Raw genomic sequence first — 20,081 nt, 5'->3', positions numbered from 1 at the left:
TATTACCCTCTTTTCCATAATTATCTTCTCCATCCAACAACTCCAACCAATTACCATGACATGATATAATTATGCTAACATTATTCAAATAGTTCACAATACGTAAATATAGTATATCAAGAACATTATACAATATCACACATAATATAGAGCTCACGAAATTTAATTAGATCAATCTTTGTAAAAGGTCACCAAGAAACCCCTACCTTGATACCAAAGCTTTTGCTAAAAATGTAAAGTGTTTCCCAATTTTCCATCGAATTCACAAACTCAATTTCTCACTCTTTTCCTTACTCCTCTCTACCACTATTTCTCTCTTGTTGTATGTTTTTTCGGTTTGCTATGCAACTCACGTCCTATATATATATATGACCCAAAATTTTCAATTAACTTTTATGGAGTTACTTTTTATTTGCATTATTTTAATTTATTTTTATGAACATTTCACTTTTAAAATGTTGTAAATTATAAAAACATAATTGTATTTGATTATAAAAGACAAACACACGAATTATGACAGAAAATCAAAAAAAAGGGCCAGCGGCATTTCACACTCTGCTCCACAGAGCTCCATAAACGTATTAAAGCGACTGGAAGTGATTTCGGGCCACAGAACTATATATTTGGAATTGAGACTTTCTCGTTGAAAGAGTCTTATACAACTTGCCGTCTGAACCTTTCAAGTGATTGCACAACTATGTGATGTACACGTAGATGATAAGCTACTTGGATTTCTTTCAAATTAATTCAATATAAAAATACAGAATACGTTTCGGTCAACAACTTGACTATAAAACTCTGAAAGGTAATTTGTAGATACTATTAATTTCAATTTGGTTTTCCGACCCACAAAAGAAAGATATTTTGAAGGAGATATGCGGTTGCGTTTGGACAGGGAATGATTTATGTACATAGAGCGCATGACATTCTAACAGTTACAGAACAAAATTGCTAATAAACTTGAATAATTGAACAATCAATTTACAGTTGCACTTGGACGAGGCTGAACCTCAGCCAAGTCGTTGGCCATTAGAACGAAAACTTCAACTTCACCGATGGCCCAAAAACTAAAAGGAGATAAGGGCAACTCGGTAGAAAAGACAATATATTTAGATTGCATCCAATATTCTATAAGGTCATCTCCGCTGTGATTTGAACATTCTATTTCATTGCAGTTGTTTGTGCTCAAAACTAGATGATCAGTAGTGGGCCCAAACTTAAGGATGATGTGTGATCTGATATGCCTTCAGTAAGCATGTCCTTCGGCATTGCGCACAGAAAGGAAAAAGCAGTAGGTAAGACCTAAGACATTGGTGTGGTACCGACCGAAGGCCCTCTAATACTAAAGTTAGCTGATGACAAAGTAAGGGCATAAGTGTCAAGTCGCTATTACCTTTTGCCCTAGGGGCAAAAGGCCTTATTTATAGAAGTTTTGGTGTTTCATTGGTATAAACTTTCGATGTGGGACTTGTGGGAATAGCCTGGGGAACTACCATGTATCCTAGAAAGTATACTAGTAAAGAACACAACACATCCCTATGAGATATCTTTTGGGAGGCTGAATTGACAACGGGTGCTGAGCACACATGCCGATTGTCAATTGTGAGCCTACGTGAAGAGCCGGTCAATGTAGAATCAATAGTGGGTGCTCAGGGCATCTACCGCTCGTAAGGCTGGGCTGGCCAACTTGGGCTTCTAGGCCCTGCTTGGTGTCAGGTCATTTCCATGTGTCGTGGCGTGAGAGACCTGGTCAAATATGGTACCAACATGACTCCCCCAAGTTCTCGATTGAGAAAAGACTTCTTGGTTGGGGACTCGTACATGTCTTCGACATTCTGATCCGGGCCTCGCTACAGGGATTTTAGCAAGTTCCTAGTGGTTTGCCGATGATACTTATATAGTCCCCCAGTCTCCGACCAATGGGGTTGTTGGGAAAGGGTACTTGGGGGAAAGTCTATCATATGCCCTTGTCATTCGGTATGAAAAGATGAAAGGCTATGAGGGTGAGGAGAACTCAACCCTTAGCACCTGCCGTTTGACATGCTAGGAAGAACGGCTAGGCGGGTGAGGTGAACTCAACCTTGTGAGCCTGACGTTCGGCATGCTTTGTAGATCGGAACAGGTTTCCGAATCGTGATGCACTTATTAGATTTGCTGGGGTTGGCTTGCTGGGATAACAATCTTCGCTTACCATGAGGCCTAGGCTTCCGTGCAAGCATGTGTTTTGTAATGAATGCTAGGAGTGGACACGTTGGATGAGTGCTATTATAATTGTTACGCCCTTTCGCTTCCTGATGCTGGGGCTTCATTATAAAAGGTGAAGGGTTATGCTTGAGGGAACACTTGGTATTTGAGAGCGAAAGTTGAGCTTGAGAGAGGTGATTTCCGGTGAGTAATTTATGGTGAGTAGAAGATTTTCGGCGGTCGGAACAACTGTGTAAAACAAGGTTTGTGATTTTTGCTCATTTACTTATGAATTGAAGTGCATGATTTGTTCACAGTTTTGCATGAACATATGTAGTCGTATATGAACTTTGGGTATTGCATGAGAGCATAGTCTTTGATGCATTAGGATTGGTAGTTTGATTTATGTATGGCATTTAGTTTCTTTTCGCTTCTGTTTATTGATGTCAGAGAGCGAGTCAGAGTATGTGGATAGTCCCGGTGCGTTCGATGGGTAATCATCAGATGATAAATAGGCTACCGTTTCTAAAGGTGCCAATGCTAAGAGCACCAATTCTGATGCACCTGCCAAAGTAGGCAGTTGTGCGGTGACCAGGGCCGGCCCTTGGTCAGGGCAACTAGGGCCATCGCCAGGGGCCCACAATTGATTGGGGCACACAAAATTTTTTTAGTCCATATATATATATGCATATGCAAAAAAAAAAAAAAAAAACTAAAAGTTGAAGGGCATATGTGATATTAGTTAAGAGTTTTACTTGGTATTGTAAAACAATAATACAAGAAGGATGCCAACAGATCTAGAAGAAAACAAAGTCAACGTCCTTATTGTTTTCCCAAGAAGCAAAACCTCTCTGTCTGCAGTTTGGCTTGAAATCGATTTTTATTTCTAATTCTCTCTGGAACTAAGTGTGGAAGGAAGGAACAAAGCTATACTTTGAGTTGGAAGCTGATTATTCTCTCCGAAATTGAGAGCACCAACACCAGAGCACAGCATACAGGACCCAAAATACAGGTTTTATTGTTCTTTCTTGTCTTCATTTAATTAGTTTTACTTTTATTGTTCTTGATTGCTTGTGTGTTTATGATAAATTTTTTAAAATGTTTTCTAAAAAGCAACTTTCTGGAAATCTCAAAAGACAAAAAAAGAAAAAGGAAGAAGAAATTGCTCAAAACCTAAGAGGATCTTTAAATAAATATTTCCTTAAAAATTGCTGAAAGAAGTTTTTCTAAAGTAAAATTATTAAAATCTTATTTGCGGACCACCACGGCTCAAGATAGGCTAAATGGACTAGCTATATTATGCATTGAAAGAGATATGTTGGAAAACATTAAATATGATAGTATAATTGATGATTTTGCTTCTAAAACTGCAACAAGAAGACATTTTAAGTGATCTTTTGTGATTAGGATTTCATTGCTATTTTTATTTTGTAGGTGCATATGAAGGTGAAGCATAGGGACATGCAAGTTAATTTGTTGTTGATTGTAATGTTTTCAATCGGGTACTCTTTTTCCTTTGTTTGAGGCCCAAAGTTTTCTATATTATTGGTTGTAAACTCTTATAATTTTAATAAAATTTATTATTTGGTAAAAAATTGTATTTATTATATTGGCCAAGATATAGGCAGAGTATGACATCCCAGTATTGGTAATCATGCGTATTCCTCCACCACGGGCCTCACTTAGTTTTGCAATAGCGTTTAAAAGATCTTGCCAATTAGTTTTAGGTTAGACGTTGAAGTTCTAATAATGTGAGATCCTTATAAGTCCTTACAAGGTTTCTTAGAGTATTTATACACTTGTTCTTAAGCTCTTAACGAACTTCTAAAACTGTTGCTTAACAGCCTAACCATCTAACAATATTAGAAACTAACTAACTATACACGTTGGTCAGCAACTGAACTAACCACTGCCAGCTCAACAATTCCAGTTGGCTTCAGCTATCATATATACCCAACAATATTGTAGTGACTTTAACTTTCTGTTCATCCTCTTGAACTCTATCTGGCAAAGAATCCTTTAATGTGTTGTAACTATTTTTTTTTTATAATGATTTTCCTTTCTTTTTCAGCTTCACTGCACTATGGTTTTCTGGATAATTTTTAATGTTGGACATGAGAAGTAATAGAATAATTATATGGATGACCCCCCGGTAGTAACTACAAGATTGGAACATACAATTTACAAAGACCATAATTTCCAATAACCCCGCGTACCAGTTTTCACCGCACACGAGAAGTTGAGAAGAGAATGCCACAAATTGTTAAAGAAAAGCAAATTTTACTTCAATCTCCCCCTAAACTTTTAATTATCCATAAAAACAAACGCAAAATTTATTTAGCGAACTAGATATTAGTCATGGAGTAAAATAAAAATCAGTTATTATGTTAATGTGAAAAAGTGTGAATTTATCATATTCTCTTCATTTAATTAATAATTTTAATTTTTAAGATTTGCATTAACTAATGAAATTAGCTGATATTTTAAATATTTCACTATTCTCTACCTTTCGGTTTGCTTTTAATTCCAGTACGGGTTAGTCGCAATAAATAAAATAAAAAATAAAAAAGCATTTTAATTCTAGACTTGGATTTAAAAAAAAAAAAGAAGTTATGTTAGCATTGAGAATAAAATCTGGTCTTCTCTGCAAGTCTTGTTGACTAAATTGGTTCATCTCCCAAATCAAAGCAAATTTCATTTTGGTAAGATTTGTGATTTTATAAATTGCAGTGCAAGCTAGTTCTTATGAAAAACATTTTTAATTCCAGGCTTTAATAAAATATGTTAAAGCTAGCAAGCATCGAGACTAGATCTACTTCTAAGTCTTCTCGTTCCCAACCAAAGCAAATTTCATTTTAATTCAAGGCTTGGATTATAAATAAAAGAAATGCGAAAGTTGTTGGCTTCCAGACTTCTAGTCTTCTACCCAAGTCTTCTTCTCATAAATTTGTTCGTCTCCCAAACGCTTTACCATGGACTAAATATATATATATTTGCTGGGTCGCTTGGATCAAATTCTTGATGATAAAATAATCACGGAGGAAAATTTGGAGATAGCCAAGAAGTGGTTGATCTCTTAAAAAGCTGTCTAGGGTTGCAGGATGAAAGGCCCTCCATGAGAGAAGTGGCCATTAAGCTCGAGGTTATGGCATGGGATTTTTCAGCTGCTAAGGGACTGGCTAAGTTGAATTTCTTTCCATCTCCACCTCCCAAAGAGACCGGGGACCACTTTCTCGGGTCATCTTCAAACGCTCAACTTCTTCATGTCAGACGTGAACATGATGAATAGTTCTAGTGGGATGCAAAATCAAATCGAAATTAACGCCGAACTCGTATCGTATGATGATGGCCGACATATAATTCATTGTCTTGTTGCTAGCTAGCTAGTGATGTAATGAGAATTTCAATTTTGGCAAGTTTCATGAAAAACATATTGAATTCAAGCCTAAGCCTTGGATAATTAAACAAAAAAATGTTGAAGTTAGCTTCTAAACTTCTGGTCTTCTTCCCTAATAAGTAATTTGATACCAGCTTTTGTTCCTTTTCCTAGGGCTTCTTTTAATGATATGATTTTCGACCAAAAATAAAAAATAATAATTCTTTTCTAATAAACAATCCCCAGAAGAGGAAAATTTGGTATTTGAAAAAAAAGAGTACTTACCTTGGCACCTCCACACAATAATGTACAACCAATTACCCCACCTCCTTATCTTTTCCAACAAAGGTCACAACTAAGGCGGGGCTGCATACATAAATACACACACATGCCTTCACCAGATTTGTTTAATTGCAAACCAAACCTGTCCTTGGACAAGTTATCGTACCATCACTCTTCCTTGCCATTTCCTCAAGAGCCTGCCAAGATCATCAAATACTAGAAATCAGACAACGAAAGTACGTATGTATATAAGCAGGCATGTAGCCGCGGTGGGAAGATAACATCTTATTACTACACACATGCCTTTATTATATGCACAGCTCACGACAAAATTAATTAATTAGTTGCACATACATGATAATACTAACCAATTCGATCACCAAGCTGAACACTTGCCAAGTCTTCGGCCTTCAGAATCAGAACTTCAACTTCACCGATGGCCCAAAAACTAGAAGGAGAGGTGGGCAATTCGGCAGAAACGCTGGCAGATTTAGATCGCACCCAACGTTGTATAAGCTCATCTCCACTGTGATTTGGACGTTCTCCTTCTCTAAGGTAATGTTTCGAGTTTTCGTTTGTTACTGACACAACTCCGCTGACGATGAAGAACATCATTTCCATTTGTTTATCCTTCATAATAATGTACTCATCTTTATACGTTTTTTCAGTAAGATGCTTGCATACTTCTTTCAACACTTCCTCATTCATAGTCTTAAGGATTTCCACCTAGGATATTATTGGAGACCATATTTATTTAAGGCAAAGGAGAAATTAGAATAATGATTAAAATATATAGGATATATATATATAGGTCAGGTTCTCTTCATCCAGAGGAACTTACATTCTTTAGGATGGTCAGTTCTCGAGGCTGATCAGAATCTGTAGGCAGGGTGGTTTCCGTGCTGAATTTCGACCTGAATTCAGAGACTACACTCTTCAAGTCGTCGGCTTTGAGAGCAAGTATTTCAACAGGACCACCACGCACACTACATAGCGCAGAACCAGGTGATAAAGGTAGTTTGGCAGGAAAGGACTTGTGTACCCAAGTTGTAACCCATTGTACAAGTTCTTCTCCATAGAAACTTCCTATTTCACAGGTGTTTTTAACGTTCTCTTCCAAAGCACTATCGCTTTCAATTAATACAACTCCTCGGATGACGAAGAACATCATTTTAAGTGGTTTTTTCTCTTGAAGAATATGGCGCTTGGCAACATTGAAGTTCATGTGCTTAAGGCACTTGCATATTGCTTCCAACACTTGTTCATCCATTTGTTGAAAGATTTCCACCTAAAATTAGATAGATGTGACATTGTCAGTTAAAAAAAATATAAAGCAAATTGGTTAAAAGTTAGTACTGCAGATGGAGCAACTTACTTTCTTTAGCCAAGTTAACCGGATATCTGAGAGAGAGGCGAAATTGCTGAAATGCTTCATGAACTTAGAGACTACATTCTTCAACATCCTGGCCTTCAAAATGAGGACTTCGGCATCATTTGAGACTACTCTAACAGTGCAGGTCGACAAGGGTAATATGGTAGGAAAAGACTTATCCAATACCCACTCAAGAAGTTCTTCTCCAATAAAATTTGCTTCCGGAGGGTTCTCATTTTTTGTTACCTCTCCTCTCGTGATGAAGAACATCCTACTAACTGGTTGGTTCTCTCGAACAATATAGTCGTCGCGTTTATAGCTAACCGGAGAAAGATGATGAGACATTGCTTTCAATACTTGTTTATCCATAGTTTGAAGTTTTGGCACCTAGGATTTGACACATTATTAATTTCTCAAACATAAAGAGAACATTATATAAATCAAATAAGTAACATCATTGTATATTAGTAGCTAGCTAGGATGGAAGGTGAGAATCCAATTATTCATCTTTTATATATCTTCTAAATAGAGAGGAGCTTACTTTCTGAAGAATAGTTACCACCATGCGCAACTCGTTGATATGCCGCCTGGAACTAAAGCTCAAGGTCGCCATGTCTGTGGCAGAGAGAACAAGGGCTTGAACATCATCAATGGCCTGAACAGACTGGTTTATGGGTTTTGCATCACTAGAGGAGGTCCACAATGGGGAAACTAGAAGTTCCTCTCCATAAAAATCTCCTGGGCCTAGATGTTCCAACTGAGAACCATCTGTCTTTTCAATGATTACACTTCCGTCCACAATGAAAAGCATCATTTCAAGTGTTTCATCCTTGTTTATAATGATTTTTCCAGGAGTATACTTCTCAGGATGAAGCTTCTCAGAGATTTCTACCAGAACTCCTTCGTCCATGTCTTTAAGTAGTGGCACCTAGAAATATTTGAGAAAAATAATCAGCAATTAAAAATATAATATATATCATCATTGGATACGAATAATGGTGGTGAAAATTTAAATATGATGCGTTGGGATGAACCTACCTTCCTCAGCCTACTCAACGGGCTGTAACTTTTGATTTCTTCGAGGGGAAGAATAGAGAGGATTTCCCTAACCACATCAAAATCCGAGTTTTCTTCAAGCTCCCTTTTTATCTCTTCCATGATCTTTTGCTTTCTACTAAGGGGGATGCCATGGCCAGATAACCATGATTCTACTTTTCGGTCATTTTCTTTAAGCTTCCGTTTAAGTTTATTCTCGCGTCTGTGCGACTCTAACCTTTCAGTATCTATAAGCACGTAGGTCTATTTCACAACAACAAGGTTCAGTTCATTAGTTCTAATTATAATTGTTATAGAAAATTACATATATCTATATATATAAAGCAAAGGGCACACACGAGTGTGTGATAAGGGGTTAGTGTATATATATATATATGCGAATGGATCCCATAAGATTTTCCCTCAATTGAAGCTTGCTGTCTCCCGAGAGAGAGAGAGAGAGAGAGAGAGAGAGAGAGAGAGAGAGAATATCAAATCAGGAGCTTTAAGCTTACGGAAAACTTTTTATACACCATACGAACCTGCAAATTTCCAATGAGATATACAAACAGTATCAAGCCGATTATAGATATAAAAGCTACAAAGGCGATTTCCCATGTATAGAAACTCGGTTGGAGATTTGAAGCTAGAGAACTGCAAACATGAAATGGATCAGAATACATAATATATACAAATCTCAATTGCTCAATGTAAGGAAATCTAAAACCATTTATCTCTAGTTAAAAAACAGCATCAATGTATACGTTGACATGTACAAACCTCAAATTTCGCAGGCCCCAACAAAAACTGTTCAAAAACTTCAGGGGATAGTCTGTTGACCACAATGCACCTGACTGAAGGACATTTAGGTATATGCCAAAATTAAATGGTGGAGTTGTATCTGGTGGATTTATTGGGCAGAAATCATTTAGAACCGTAATATTTTTCAATGTTTGGTGATCATGACAATTAAATGTAATAGCGCCACATCCATTTCCATATAGACATGCATGTTCCCAGCAACTTATCATTTGTTGAGCAGCAAAAAAGTACCAAAAAGCTCCAAGCACCTAAAGAAAACAACAAGCTTGTTAGATTGAACTTTTGAGAAAAATATGATCCTTTATTTAAAGAAAGCGAACTTTTTAAAATTAAATAAATTACGATAAAAGTGAAACTTACATGACTAGCGAGAATGTAGAGGAAAAGATTGAGTAAACCTTTAAGCCATAATGGGATTTGTCCTTTGAAAGGTTTTCTAGCTTTCTTGCATGATAGGTAGATGCGAAGAACTCGTGGTACATATTGCACCATAACAAGAAAGTTCATAATACGCTTCCCGAAAGATCCTGAGACCCTCATCTTCGGAAAGAAAATGAGAATTGCCACCTGGACACATTGCAATGTTAATATCAACTATTAACAACATATCATGAGACAAAATATTAAATTAGAGTAATGCAAGAGATACTAAATTTGTTTATCCAGTGACCTGACAATTGGATCCCAAGTGACATGGCAACGTCATATCATCGCTTAATGATCTGGATTTATTAATTAGTTCAAAAGTCAAAATGATTTTTTAGAGGAAAAAAATTCCTAACTGACAAGAACCTATTGCAATACAGTACCCTTTTCTTCGCCAGGATGTCTGCCTTTCGTCAACCAAATCAATTATTTTCTAATACTTTTCTCAGTTTTACAAAATCACTCAAATATGAATGGGAAAAATAGACAGATTTATGGGTTAATTTCAATTTAGTATCTTGAACTTTCACCCTTAAGGCATGTTTGCACTTGCAATTTTAACAATTATGTACCCTAATCTTATTAATTTTTTGAAATGTTGTTCCAAAATTAACTTTACTGTCAAAAATTTTGTTAATTGCCTACGTGGCAAGGGTAGTGGCAAGGGTAGGTCCCACCTATTGGTTTCTTTTGATGCCATTTGAAAAGTATTTTCGGGCAATTGGTGTCTTCTCTCCCAAACCCATTTGACACAAAAAATCCCACCCAAACCCATTTGACATCAATTGTCTGAAATACCCTTCAACTAGCATTGAAAGAAGTGAATAAGTAGGTCACAAGTCTGTCACGTGGGCAATTAACGGAAATTTCTGTAGTGAAGTTAATGCATAAACTAGATTGCAAAAAATTAATAAGATTAGGATACATAATTGTTAAATTTGAGAGTGCATAGACAAATATGCCTTAAGGGTGAAGGTTTAGCATTCTAATTGTAATTAACCCTAGTTTTCTTTTGTTGAAATTGAAATAGCAGAGATGACACCCAGTCTTCATGATAAAGGTCTTCTTCTTCGGTTCAATCAAACATAGTCAAAATTAGGGGCGGACCCAACATGGGACTAGTGTGGTCCCAGACCCCCATTCCATTTTTACCTCTTTTATTTTTATATTATATATGATATATAATATAATAATATATATATTAGATTAATTTTAGGATATTTACCCTAAAACAAAATAATATATTATGTTCTTTTTGTATAAATATAAACCAAAAAATGTCTTGATCTCCTTTCAACTCATCTCTCTTAAATCTTCTAGGTTAGTTTATGATATTTGCACTAAAAACTCCTAAAGTTTTAACATTTATTTAAAGTTTTGTGAATTTTTTTTTCCCTTTTTTTTTTTCCATGTATGAGTTGGGTACCTTAATATTGCGCTTTATGAACTTTTTTTTCTCCATTTCTTTTATCTGTTGGAATATAAAATGATTAATTTTTTAAGTCTTTAATAGTGTAGATGATAAAATTAGTATTTAACCAAATTTAAAATATGAAATTCCTAATAATTATGAAGAGGAGACAAATTTTATAAAAGACCCCCTCTAATGTGAAATCCTAACTTGGCCACTGGTCAGAATGTCATCTAATTTGGTTGAAATGGGTACTTACAGCCACCAAAGTGTTGATTACTTGGTCTTTCTATCATTATAATAATCGATAAAGTCTTTCAATCTTTATGGTGACACCATTTATGTAATAACCCAAAATAAAATATCTACAAAGAAAGAAAATATCTAAAAAAGTAAGGAAAATATCTTTTAGTAAAAAGACAATTTTACCCTCGCATTATTTAATAGGAAAAAAGTTGACTTTTTGATCGGGAAATAATTTGGTAATTCCGATTACGCTGTTGCATAGAGCACGGCGAAACGAGTCCGTAGACATGGAGTAGACCCGAATCGGAGTTGTAACGAAGGAGTTATGGTCAAAAGAGTCTCAGTGGTAGAACCGTAAATATTTCGAAGTTCAGTTTTATAAACCCAGCTTTCTTCTCTCTCGAACCATCTCGACCAGCCAACTTCAGACAGCGATTTCTCCCAACTCAGACCACCGTTTCAGGCAATACCGGTCCCAAACGAACCACCTCACTTCCCTCTATCAGCCCTGCCCCTCCTCAGCCTCCATCCGCTACTGTAGTAGCCGGAAACTGCCACGAAACAGGGTGGTTCCAACAGTTTTTCTGAAAATTTTTGGGAGCTCGTTCTCTCACTTCCGACCACCAAATCAATCGAGTAAGGTATGGTTTCTCAGCTATTTTTCGTGTTCTAGCTGATGGGTATATGGGCTTCGATCGATTTTAGCTCTAAGGGGTTCGATTTTTGACTTGAAATCTGGCCGGAACTTCGGCCGTTCGAAACTACTATTTCTGGTCACTTTTTGGGGGTGGTCCAAGAACAAAAGTGACTCCAAATGGGGTGTTTTACCTAGGGTAGGAGTTTGGAGTCTTGGTTCCGAGATTCTTCGGCCACCCGAAATCGCTTTGGACACCCAAAGCTGCCCGCGCGTGCTGGAGCGCGTGGGCGAGGGTAGTGATGTAATTCTGTAAAGTTTTGTGACCCTCGTGTCGTCACGAGCATGTGGGATTTCACGGATCTCGATTCGGAGTCCGTTTGAGCCCCGAACGAATTTTTCATATCGCGCGATCAGTGGGTGCAGTGTCGTTAAATAATCGGATCTGGCCGAATTTCGGATATGTCGGTCTACATGATGATAGGATCGTGTAGGATTCGACGGATTGCGAATCGAAGTCCCGGATACTCCGGAATCGCGAACCCTGGGGCTAGGGTTTGGATTTTAAGCGATAACGCGATTTTAGCTAATCCGACCATCCGTTTCGGACCAAATTCGCGGAACATGGTTCCTTCTCTATGAAGAACCTTTAAAGAAGCCCAGATTTGTCATCGGAGGCCGTGGACCCGAGGGGTCCCGGGTCGGCCGATCAAACAATTTATCGCTTAATTTAAGCATCGGGTCTTCCAGACTGATCTATGAGTCTAAAAAGTTAATGTGGGCTCAGGAGTAACTTGGATGTGAATGCACGTATTTCTAGGAGCAGGGGGCAGGGTGTTTAATTTAATTCTTTATTCAGCAGTTTATTAATTTAATATTTATGGATAATCAGGCAGCAGGAGCCCGACAGGACCGCAGAAAAGAACTTCACGAGGTCCAATTAGCTCGGACCATCTGTGAGTGGACTTTCTTTCATGAATTATTTTATATAAATGAGTTATATAGATGATTTTTATAAATAGATTTCATATATGATTTTATATTGATTTTATATAAATAAGTTTTTAGAAATGAGTTTATTTGAATAAATTTCTTTATTTGATCTTGAGCAAGTTTATTTACGGTTCCGAACATGATCAGTACAGTAACAGTTCTATAAGTCTGTGCTGCTTATTTACAAGTTATAGAAACAGAGTTTGAGGTTGGATTCAGATGAGACAGCAACACAACTTGAGATTTCAGTTATTATTCAGATTTTTCTAAAGGAATTTATTTTAAAACCACCTCGTACCCATTCATTTTTGGTGATTACCCAGAGTTGGACCGATCTCTACGGACATCCAGTCCGATTTCAGTTAGTCAGTGCACGGACCGTGAGTGCCAGGATTTGCGGCTCGGCAGACTTGGTGTCCCTAGACCTGCCAGGATTGCGGCTCGGCTGACTCTGTGTCCCCGAGACCTGCCAGGATTGCGGATCAGGCTGACTACGGTCCCCTGGATCCTGCCAGAGCGACTCGAGCAGACTTGGTGTCATCGAGGAATTTGCCGGCGGGACAGGCTGATCATAGTCCCCTGATTTCGCCAGTTTACGGATCGGGTAGACTGCGTGGCACCCGAGACCTGCCAGGGGAATTGACGGATATGACAAGGGTACAAATAGGTGGTATTTTCAAAGGATTTTGGGTTTTCTCTTATTTAATTATGACTTTCAGTTATTTTATATCAGCTTCTCCAATTTTTCAGGCATTGATACATTTATACAGTTTTGTTCAGTTATACAAGGTTTGAGTACAGTGCTTTTATACAAGTTTGATTTCAGTGTTTTCTACAAGCTTTGATTTCAGTGCTTTTGAATAAAATTTATCGAGCTTGATTATGATTTACATGGAATGCTTTGAGTTTAGAAGGCTTTAAATGGAATGTACGTATTCAGTTTATTTAACAATTTTTATAGTGGGGGTTATTATGATTGTTAAACTGTTTTCAAGAATTCTTATGTTCGGTCCACTCACATCTTCAAACTGTTTTCGCCCCCAGGCTGTAGAAGTACGCGGGATCCACCACCGGGCTAATTATAGCCTCCGCACCAAGGTAGAGTTTGTAGAAAATCTTTGAAAACTTGAAAACTTTAAAGTATGCTCTGATATCTAGTATTAGTGGAAAACTGGAGATGAGATCTGTTACTTGAGATGTTCTGGCTGTTGGGATGGATTTACTGATTGTTTAGCAGGTGGAAAATTTTGGGATTGGTCAAAATACAGGGGAGACTCTGCCGAAATTTCGGCAGAAGTCCAAGGGCATTTTAAAGAGAATTTGAAACAAGAATGGTAAAAAGGTCTTTTGTGCCCGACATTCGCCAGGTGTCGGACATGCACAGGACTTGGCTCGAATTCCAAAGCGGAAATTGGGCCAGGTCCTGCCGAAAAATCTCGAAATCAAGACTCCAAACTCCTACCCTAGGTAAAACACCCCATTTGGAGTCACTTTTGTTCTTGGACAGCCCCCAAAAAGTGACCAGAAATAGTAGTTTCGAGCGGCCGAAGTTCCGGCCAGATTTCAAGTCGAAAATCGAACCCCTTAGAGCTAAAATCGATCGAAACGCAAACACCCATCAGCTAGAATGTGAAAAATAGCTGAGAAACCATACCTTACTCGATTGATTTGGTGGTCGGAAGTGAGAGAACGAGCTCCCAAAAATTTTCAGAAAAACTGTTGGAACCAGCCTGTTTCGTGGCAGTTTCCGGCTACTACAGTAGCGGATGGAGGCTGAGGAGGGGCAGGGCTGATAGAGGGAAGTGAGGTGGTTCGTTTGGGACCGGTATTGCCTGAAACGGTGGCCTGAGTTGGGAGAAATCGCTGTCTGAAGTTGGCTGGTCGAGATGGTTCGAGAGAGAAGGAAGCTGGGTTTATAAAACTGAACTTCGAAATATTTACGGTTCTGCCACTGAGACTCTTTTGACCATAACTCCTTCGTTACAACTCCGATTCGGGTCTACTCCGTGTCTACGGACTCATTTCGCCGTGCTCTACGCAACGGTGTAATCAGAATTACCAAATTCTTTCCCGATCAAAAAGTCAATTTTTTCCTTATTAAATAATGCGAGGGTAAAATTGTCTTTTTGCTAAAAGATATTTTCCTTACTTTTTTAGATATTTTCTTTCTTTTTAGATATTTTGTTTTGGGTTCTTACTTTATTATATTTTCGAGCATGATTAGTCCAGAAATAGTTCCATAGTTTTGTGCTGCTTACGTACACATGCTAAAGAGTTATAGGAAAAAGAGTTTGAGGCTTATGACAGATGAAATAGCGGCACAACTTGAGATTTCATTTATTATTCCGATTTTTCTAAAGGAATTTATTTTAAAACCACCTCATACCCATTCATTTTTAGTGATTACCCAGAGTTGAACCGATGTCTACGGACATCCAGTCCAATTTCAGTTGGTCAGTGCACTTGACTTGCCTCACGAGTTTCGGGGACGCTCGGACCGTGAGTGCCAGGATTTGCGGCTCGGCAGACTTGGTGTCCCGAGACCGGCCAGGATTGCGGCTCGGCTGACTCTGTGTCCCCGAGACCTGCCAGGATTGCGGATCAGGATGACTACGGTCCCCTGCATCCTGCCAGAGCGACTCGAGCTGACTTGGTGTCATCGAGAAATCTGCCGGCGGGACAGGCTGATCATAGTCCCCTGATTTCGCCAGTTTGCGGCTCGGGTAGCCTGTGTGACGCCCGAGACCTGCCAGGGAATTGACGGTTATGACATGGGTACAAATAGGTGGTATTTTCAAAGGATTTTGGGTTTTCTCTTAATTATGACTTTCCGTTATTTTATATCAGCTTCTCCAATTTTTCAGGCATTGATACATTTATACAGTTTTGTTCAGTTATACAAGGTTTGAGTACAGTGCTTTTATACAAGTTTGATTTCAGTGTTTTATACAAGCTTTGATTTCAGTGCTTTTGAATAAAATTTATCGAGCTTGAATATGATTTACATAGAATGCTTTGAGTTTAGTATGCTTTAAATGGAGAGTACGTATTCAGTTATTTAACAATTTTTATAGTGGGGATTATTATGACTGTTAAACTGTTTTCAAGAAATTCTTATGTTTGGTCCACTCACATCTTCAAACTCTTTTCACCCCCAGGCCGTAGATGTACGCGGGATCCACCACCGGGCCAACTATAGCTTCCGCACCAAGGTAGAGTTGGTAGAAAATCTTTGAAACCTTGAAAACTTTAAAGTATGCTCTGATATCTAGTATTAGTGGAAAAATGGAGCTGAGATCTGTTTCTTGAGAAGTTCTGGCTGTTGGGATGGTTTTACTGATTGTTTAACAGGTGAAAAATTTTGGGATTGGTCAAAATACAGGGGAGACTCTGCCGAAATTTCGGCAGAAGTCTAAGGGCATTTTAAAGAGAATTTGAAACAAGAAGGGTAAAAAGGTCTTTTGTGCCCGACATTCGCCAGGTGTCGGACACGCACAGGACTTGGCTCGAATTCCAAAGCGAAAATTGGGCCGGGTCCTGTCAATTTAGGGTCCTATATGAATTTTTTTTCAACGATCCAAACTATCTATTTTTTTAAGTATACATCCATAGATTATCCTTACAAAAAATTAGACAAATCGGAAACCGTTTCCGACATCCAATTGTGTCCTACAAAATCAATTAATACGGTGCTTTAAAAAAGTACAAAAATTTTAACATTTCAATTGAGTGATCAAATGATATCGAATTCAAGTGATTCTTGAAAAGATGATGATTTTTAAATGAATATCTACAAAATATAATGTTTGAATTAGTGAAATACAATACAAAATGAGTCATACAAGGATGTCCTTAAATAAGCTTATTTGAGGAATTTCATATACATATATATGGCATTCCATGCAAACAAAAACAGTGAGATTTGAAAAGCAAAAACAAAAACAGTGAGATTGGAAAAGCAGTTAACTACTGGATCTAGAGTCGAGATATCAAAGGGCTTTTGTTCGTACCTGTGGAAGAGGAAGAATAGCTAAAATGTCAACTATGATGGACGACTCCCGTATCTCCTTTGTTATACTTGGTATTAGATATTCCTTCTCATGAACTTCAGTTACTTCAGGTAATAACTCACGAAAGCATTTGATGAATGATGTTATTAACTTGGAGGAGCAACTTTTGGGAAGAATTCGATTCATGAAAGGCGAACAATTTTCAAATCTACAAACTTGCAAAATTATTCTGCCTACATAAAATAGATCAGTGAACAATCGCGAGACGAGAGCGATAATCTTTATGGTGTTGTCCAACCTCAGACACTTCAAATCGTGGTTGAGGAGAGGAATGTAGAGGAACAAAGGATCCAGGAAAACGCCAAGCACACATGATGTTATAAATATTTTAGTCAACCGTGCTGCATTTTTTGAATTTTTCACATCTACGTCTCTCGTGTCAGAATTTTCCGTTGTCTGGTTTGAATTTGGATAATCTGTTCTGCTGGCCAAGACACAAAGAACATAAAATTACGCATACAGGATAGAATTAAAGTTTATTGCAATGCAATGACTTTAGCATGTCATCAAAACACCAAAAGAATTTTATTAGATCAATAAGAATATAATTAAAAACATTTATTTTTGTAAGAAAGGAAAAAAGTTGAATTTGAGGCATGCATTTGAAACTCGTAAGTATATAGAGAAACTAACCTTGCTTCAGCTTTCTCTAAATCACCGGGAGCGGAAGCCATATAAACTCAAACCTTTTTTTTTTTTTTTTGGTCTTTTTTTCTTTTTCCAGAAACTGAATCTGATCTTGCTAGTGGAATTTGCAACTGATGGGAGCAAACTGAAGTCAAGTTATGAGAATGGTAGATGCTCTCGTTTTGAATCTTCTTTAAAGCACCTGGGTCCATGGGCATGAAAAGGAGAGCCTTTGTTTTTATGGCAGAAAGTGAGTGAGCTAGCAGAACAGAAATAAGGAAAAATGAATTTCGATAAAGTTTTCATGGTTGGGGGAGCAAGTAAGGATATGTCCTTCCTAACGACACATTGTGGGGTCGACTACAAATTTTATTTATGAATCGTTTATTTTTTAAGTATCTAATTATAGATTATTTCTGTGAACGACAAATATTTGATTGAGTGTTTAATTAGATAAATGTGGTACTTGAAGAAAATACTAAAATGACAATTATTTGATTGAGTGTTTAATTGATTTTTGAATTCAAGTGATTTTTTCCTAGGATTAAGTTTGAATGAATACCTAAACATTTTACAATTCTGATCTTAAAAAAATAATATGAATTATTCTACAAGAATATCCCTCAAATAACCATACTTGAAAGAATCTCTCAATTGAAACTCCAACATATTATATACATATATACACTAACGCAAAACAATGAGATTGGGAAAAATAATTAACACTGGAGTTTAGATCAACAATAATTGCTATATAAAATAGAAATGTGAGAGACTCAGTGTAGCAGACATTTGATAAACCTTGTCACCTACTACTCTTCCTCCAAGTGCAATGAATCAGAGGCGGCTGACTGTGAACAATAATTGTGGCTAATAATTGTGGCTAAAGTGAACGAAAAATCAAAGATTCCGAACATCTTCTGAAAATAATAATAATAATTAACCTCATTCAGAAAACATGTATGTTTTTCTGCTCGACCAAACTTTCCTACAAAGTGCAGTGCACCTGATCTCTTCACTATATTATTTAACCATTGAGCCCACCAACCTAACTGAGGAGGAAGGAAACACACAGCGACAAAGACATAGACGTTTTAAAATCATATCAGTAGACAACATCAAAATCACCACAAATGAAGTTGAAGATGAAGATGGCGACTCGCAATTTTAAAAAACAATTTTACCACATTATTTGGCAAGTTGGTGCAATTCATCATCATCATTACAGAGTCATATTAGATAATTCAATATATAAATGGATCTATATACGTGACTTTCAGAAGATTCAATATAATTTAGTTTCACAGCTTTGTGCAATTATCCTTCTGATTAGGATCCAAATTAAAGCGACGAGTGCTCAACAGAGTATGAACTTTGGAGCACAAATAGCCCATAACTATTGATTTAGAAGGGTAAATTTGCATCAATATCACGTACATTCCTATTGTGTCTTAATAATTTATTTTTTTTAGTAACTTATTTTTCAAATATTACTTTTAAAGGGGGCGAGTCTCGTAAAATTGACTTGTACTCAACTCTGATAAACTCGTATTGTGTCTTAATCTCAAATTTTTTTTTTTATGAACTTTTATGGAATTAATCTTTGTTTACATTTTTTAAAATTTAGTTTTATGAACATTTTCACTTAAAAAGTTATCAATTATAAAAATATAATTGAATTTGATTAAACATATAGAGGCACGAATTATGAACAAATGGGTGGGTATATAGACCTAGGAATGATTTTCGTGGTTGAATATGATATAAATTAACTAAGGCTTTTTATCACAAAACATCCATGACGTTTGTGAAACTATTAAATTACATCCTTAAAGTTTTTTTGTATCACTCATGGTTCCTAACGTTAATATAAGTGCTCTTAAATAGTCCCTCATTCTCAACTTATTATCAAATAAAAGACTGACTATAAGTGATTAAAAAAAAACTTTAAAGATACAATCTGCTAGTTTCATAAACGTCATGAACGTTTTGTGATAAAAAATCATTACCTAATATCAACCTTTTGGCCTTGGATATTCTTTTTACCGTTAAATATCATTAGATTCAATCAAGGTCGTCTGATTGGAAATAGACACCAAGTTTTTTTTATTTAAAAAAATGAGAAAAATTGAATTTGTACCCTTGGATTGCAACAGTCCAATAACAATGACCGTTCAAGTGTGCGACAATTGTATAGTGGCGGGCCCCGCATTGCATCAAAGAAAACAAAATAAGGGGCCAGCTATCACGTGGACTAGTGGGCTTCACCACTGTGCTTCACCGTTGGGAGTAATTTCGGGCCATAGAACTCTAATTTTGGATTTGTGACTCTCCCGCTGAAAAGCGCCTTACACAACCAGTGGGCCCAATTATCTTACATATTTGCTCCACTTGAGGACGACTTTCTGATTTCGAATCTACAAGAACAAGTTTCCCGCTTGAACCTTTCAACAAGAACAAGTTTCCCGCTTGAACCTTTCAACATGTGATGTACATGTAGAAAACCTACTTGTATTTCTTTCAAATTAATTCAATATAAAAGTTCCTCAAATAAAAAAAGAGTTTAGAATACGTTTTGGTCAACAACTTGACTATAAATTGTG

At 37.0% G+C, this 20,081-nt stretch overlaps 1 protein-coding gene across 3 annotated transcripts; it reads right to left on the bottom strand.

Annotated features, from left to right (window-relative positions):
• Positions 1-5,768: 5,768 nt before the first annotated feature.
• Positions 5,769-17,764, bottom strand: LOC117620119 (cyclic nucleotide-gated ion channel 1-like). Of its 3 annotated transcripts, none has more exons than XM_034350236.1 (11): positions 17,485-17,764; positions 16,792-17,275; positions 9,432-9,638; positions 9,030-9,319; positions 8,792-8,903; positions 8,253-8,513; positions 7,756-8,142; positions 7,218-7,601; positions 6,684-7,130; positions 6,197-6,568; positions 5,769-6,039 (listed from the first exon to the last, which is right to left on the bottom strand). In XM_034350236.1, the coding sequence occupies exons 1-10, from the start codon at positions 17,523-17,525 to the stop codon at positions 6,206-6,208; spliced, it is 2,976 nt and encodes a 991-aa protein (XP_034206127.1). In that variant the 5' UTR covers positions 17,526-17,764; the 3' UTR covers positions 5,769-6,039; positions 6,197-6,205. The 3 variants fall into 3 exon arrangements, with proteins under 3 accessions (XP_034206127.1, XP_034206125.1, XP_034206126.1); XM_034350234.1 differs by having other exon boundaries at positions 6,211-6,568; XM_034350235.1 differs by having other exon boundaries at positions 6,211-6,568; positions 16,792-17,272.
• Positions 17,765-20,081: the final 2,317 nt, after the last annotated feature.

This window comes from Prunus dulcis, chromosome 2 (genome assembly GCF_902201215.1).
Source record: "Prunus dulcis chromosome 2, ALMONDv2, whole genome shotgun sequence".
In the NCBI taxonomy this organism is placed as follows: domain Eukaryota; kingdom Viridiplantae; phylum Streptophyta; class Magnoliopsida; order Rosales; family Rosaceae; genus Prunus; species Prunus dulcis.
Note: the sequence above shows the minus strand (reverse complement) of the source record. Positions and strands in the feature narration are given on the sequence as shown.

Excerpts from the sequence above, each read along its gene's own strand:
- LOC117620119 (XM_034350234.1), bottom strand. The coding sequence starts at position 17,525 with ATGGCTTCCGCTCCCGGTGATTTAGAGAAAGCTGAAGCAAG. Across the intron at positions 17,276-17,484 it reads TTAGAGAAAGCTGAAGCAAG|CAGAACAGATTATCCAAATT; the intron begins GTTAGTTTCTCT and ends TGTCTTGGCCAG. Across the intron at positions 8,904-9,029 it reads TGGGGCCTGCGAAATTTGAG|TTCTCTAGCTTCAAATCTCC; the intron begins GTTTGTACATGT and ends TCATGTTTGCAG.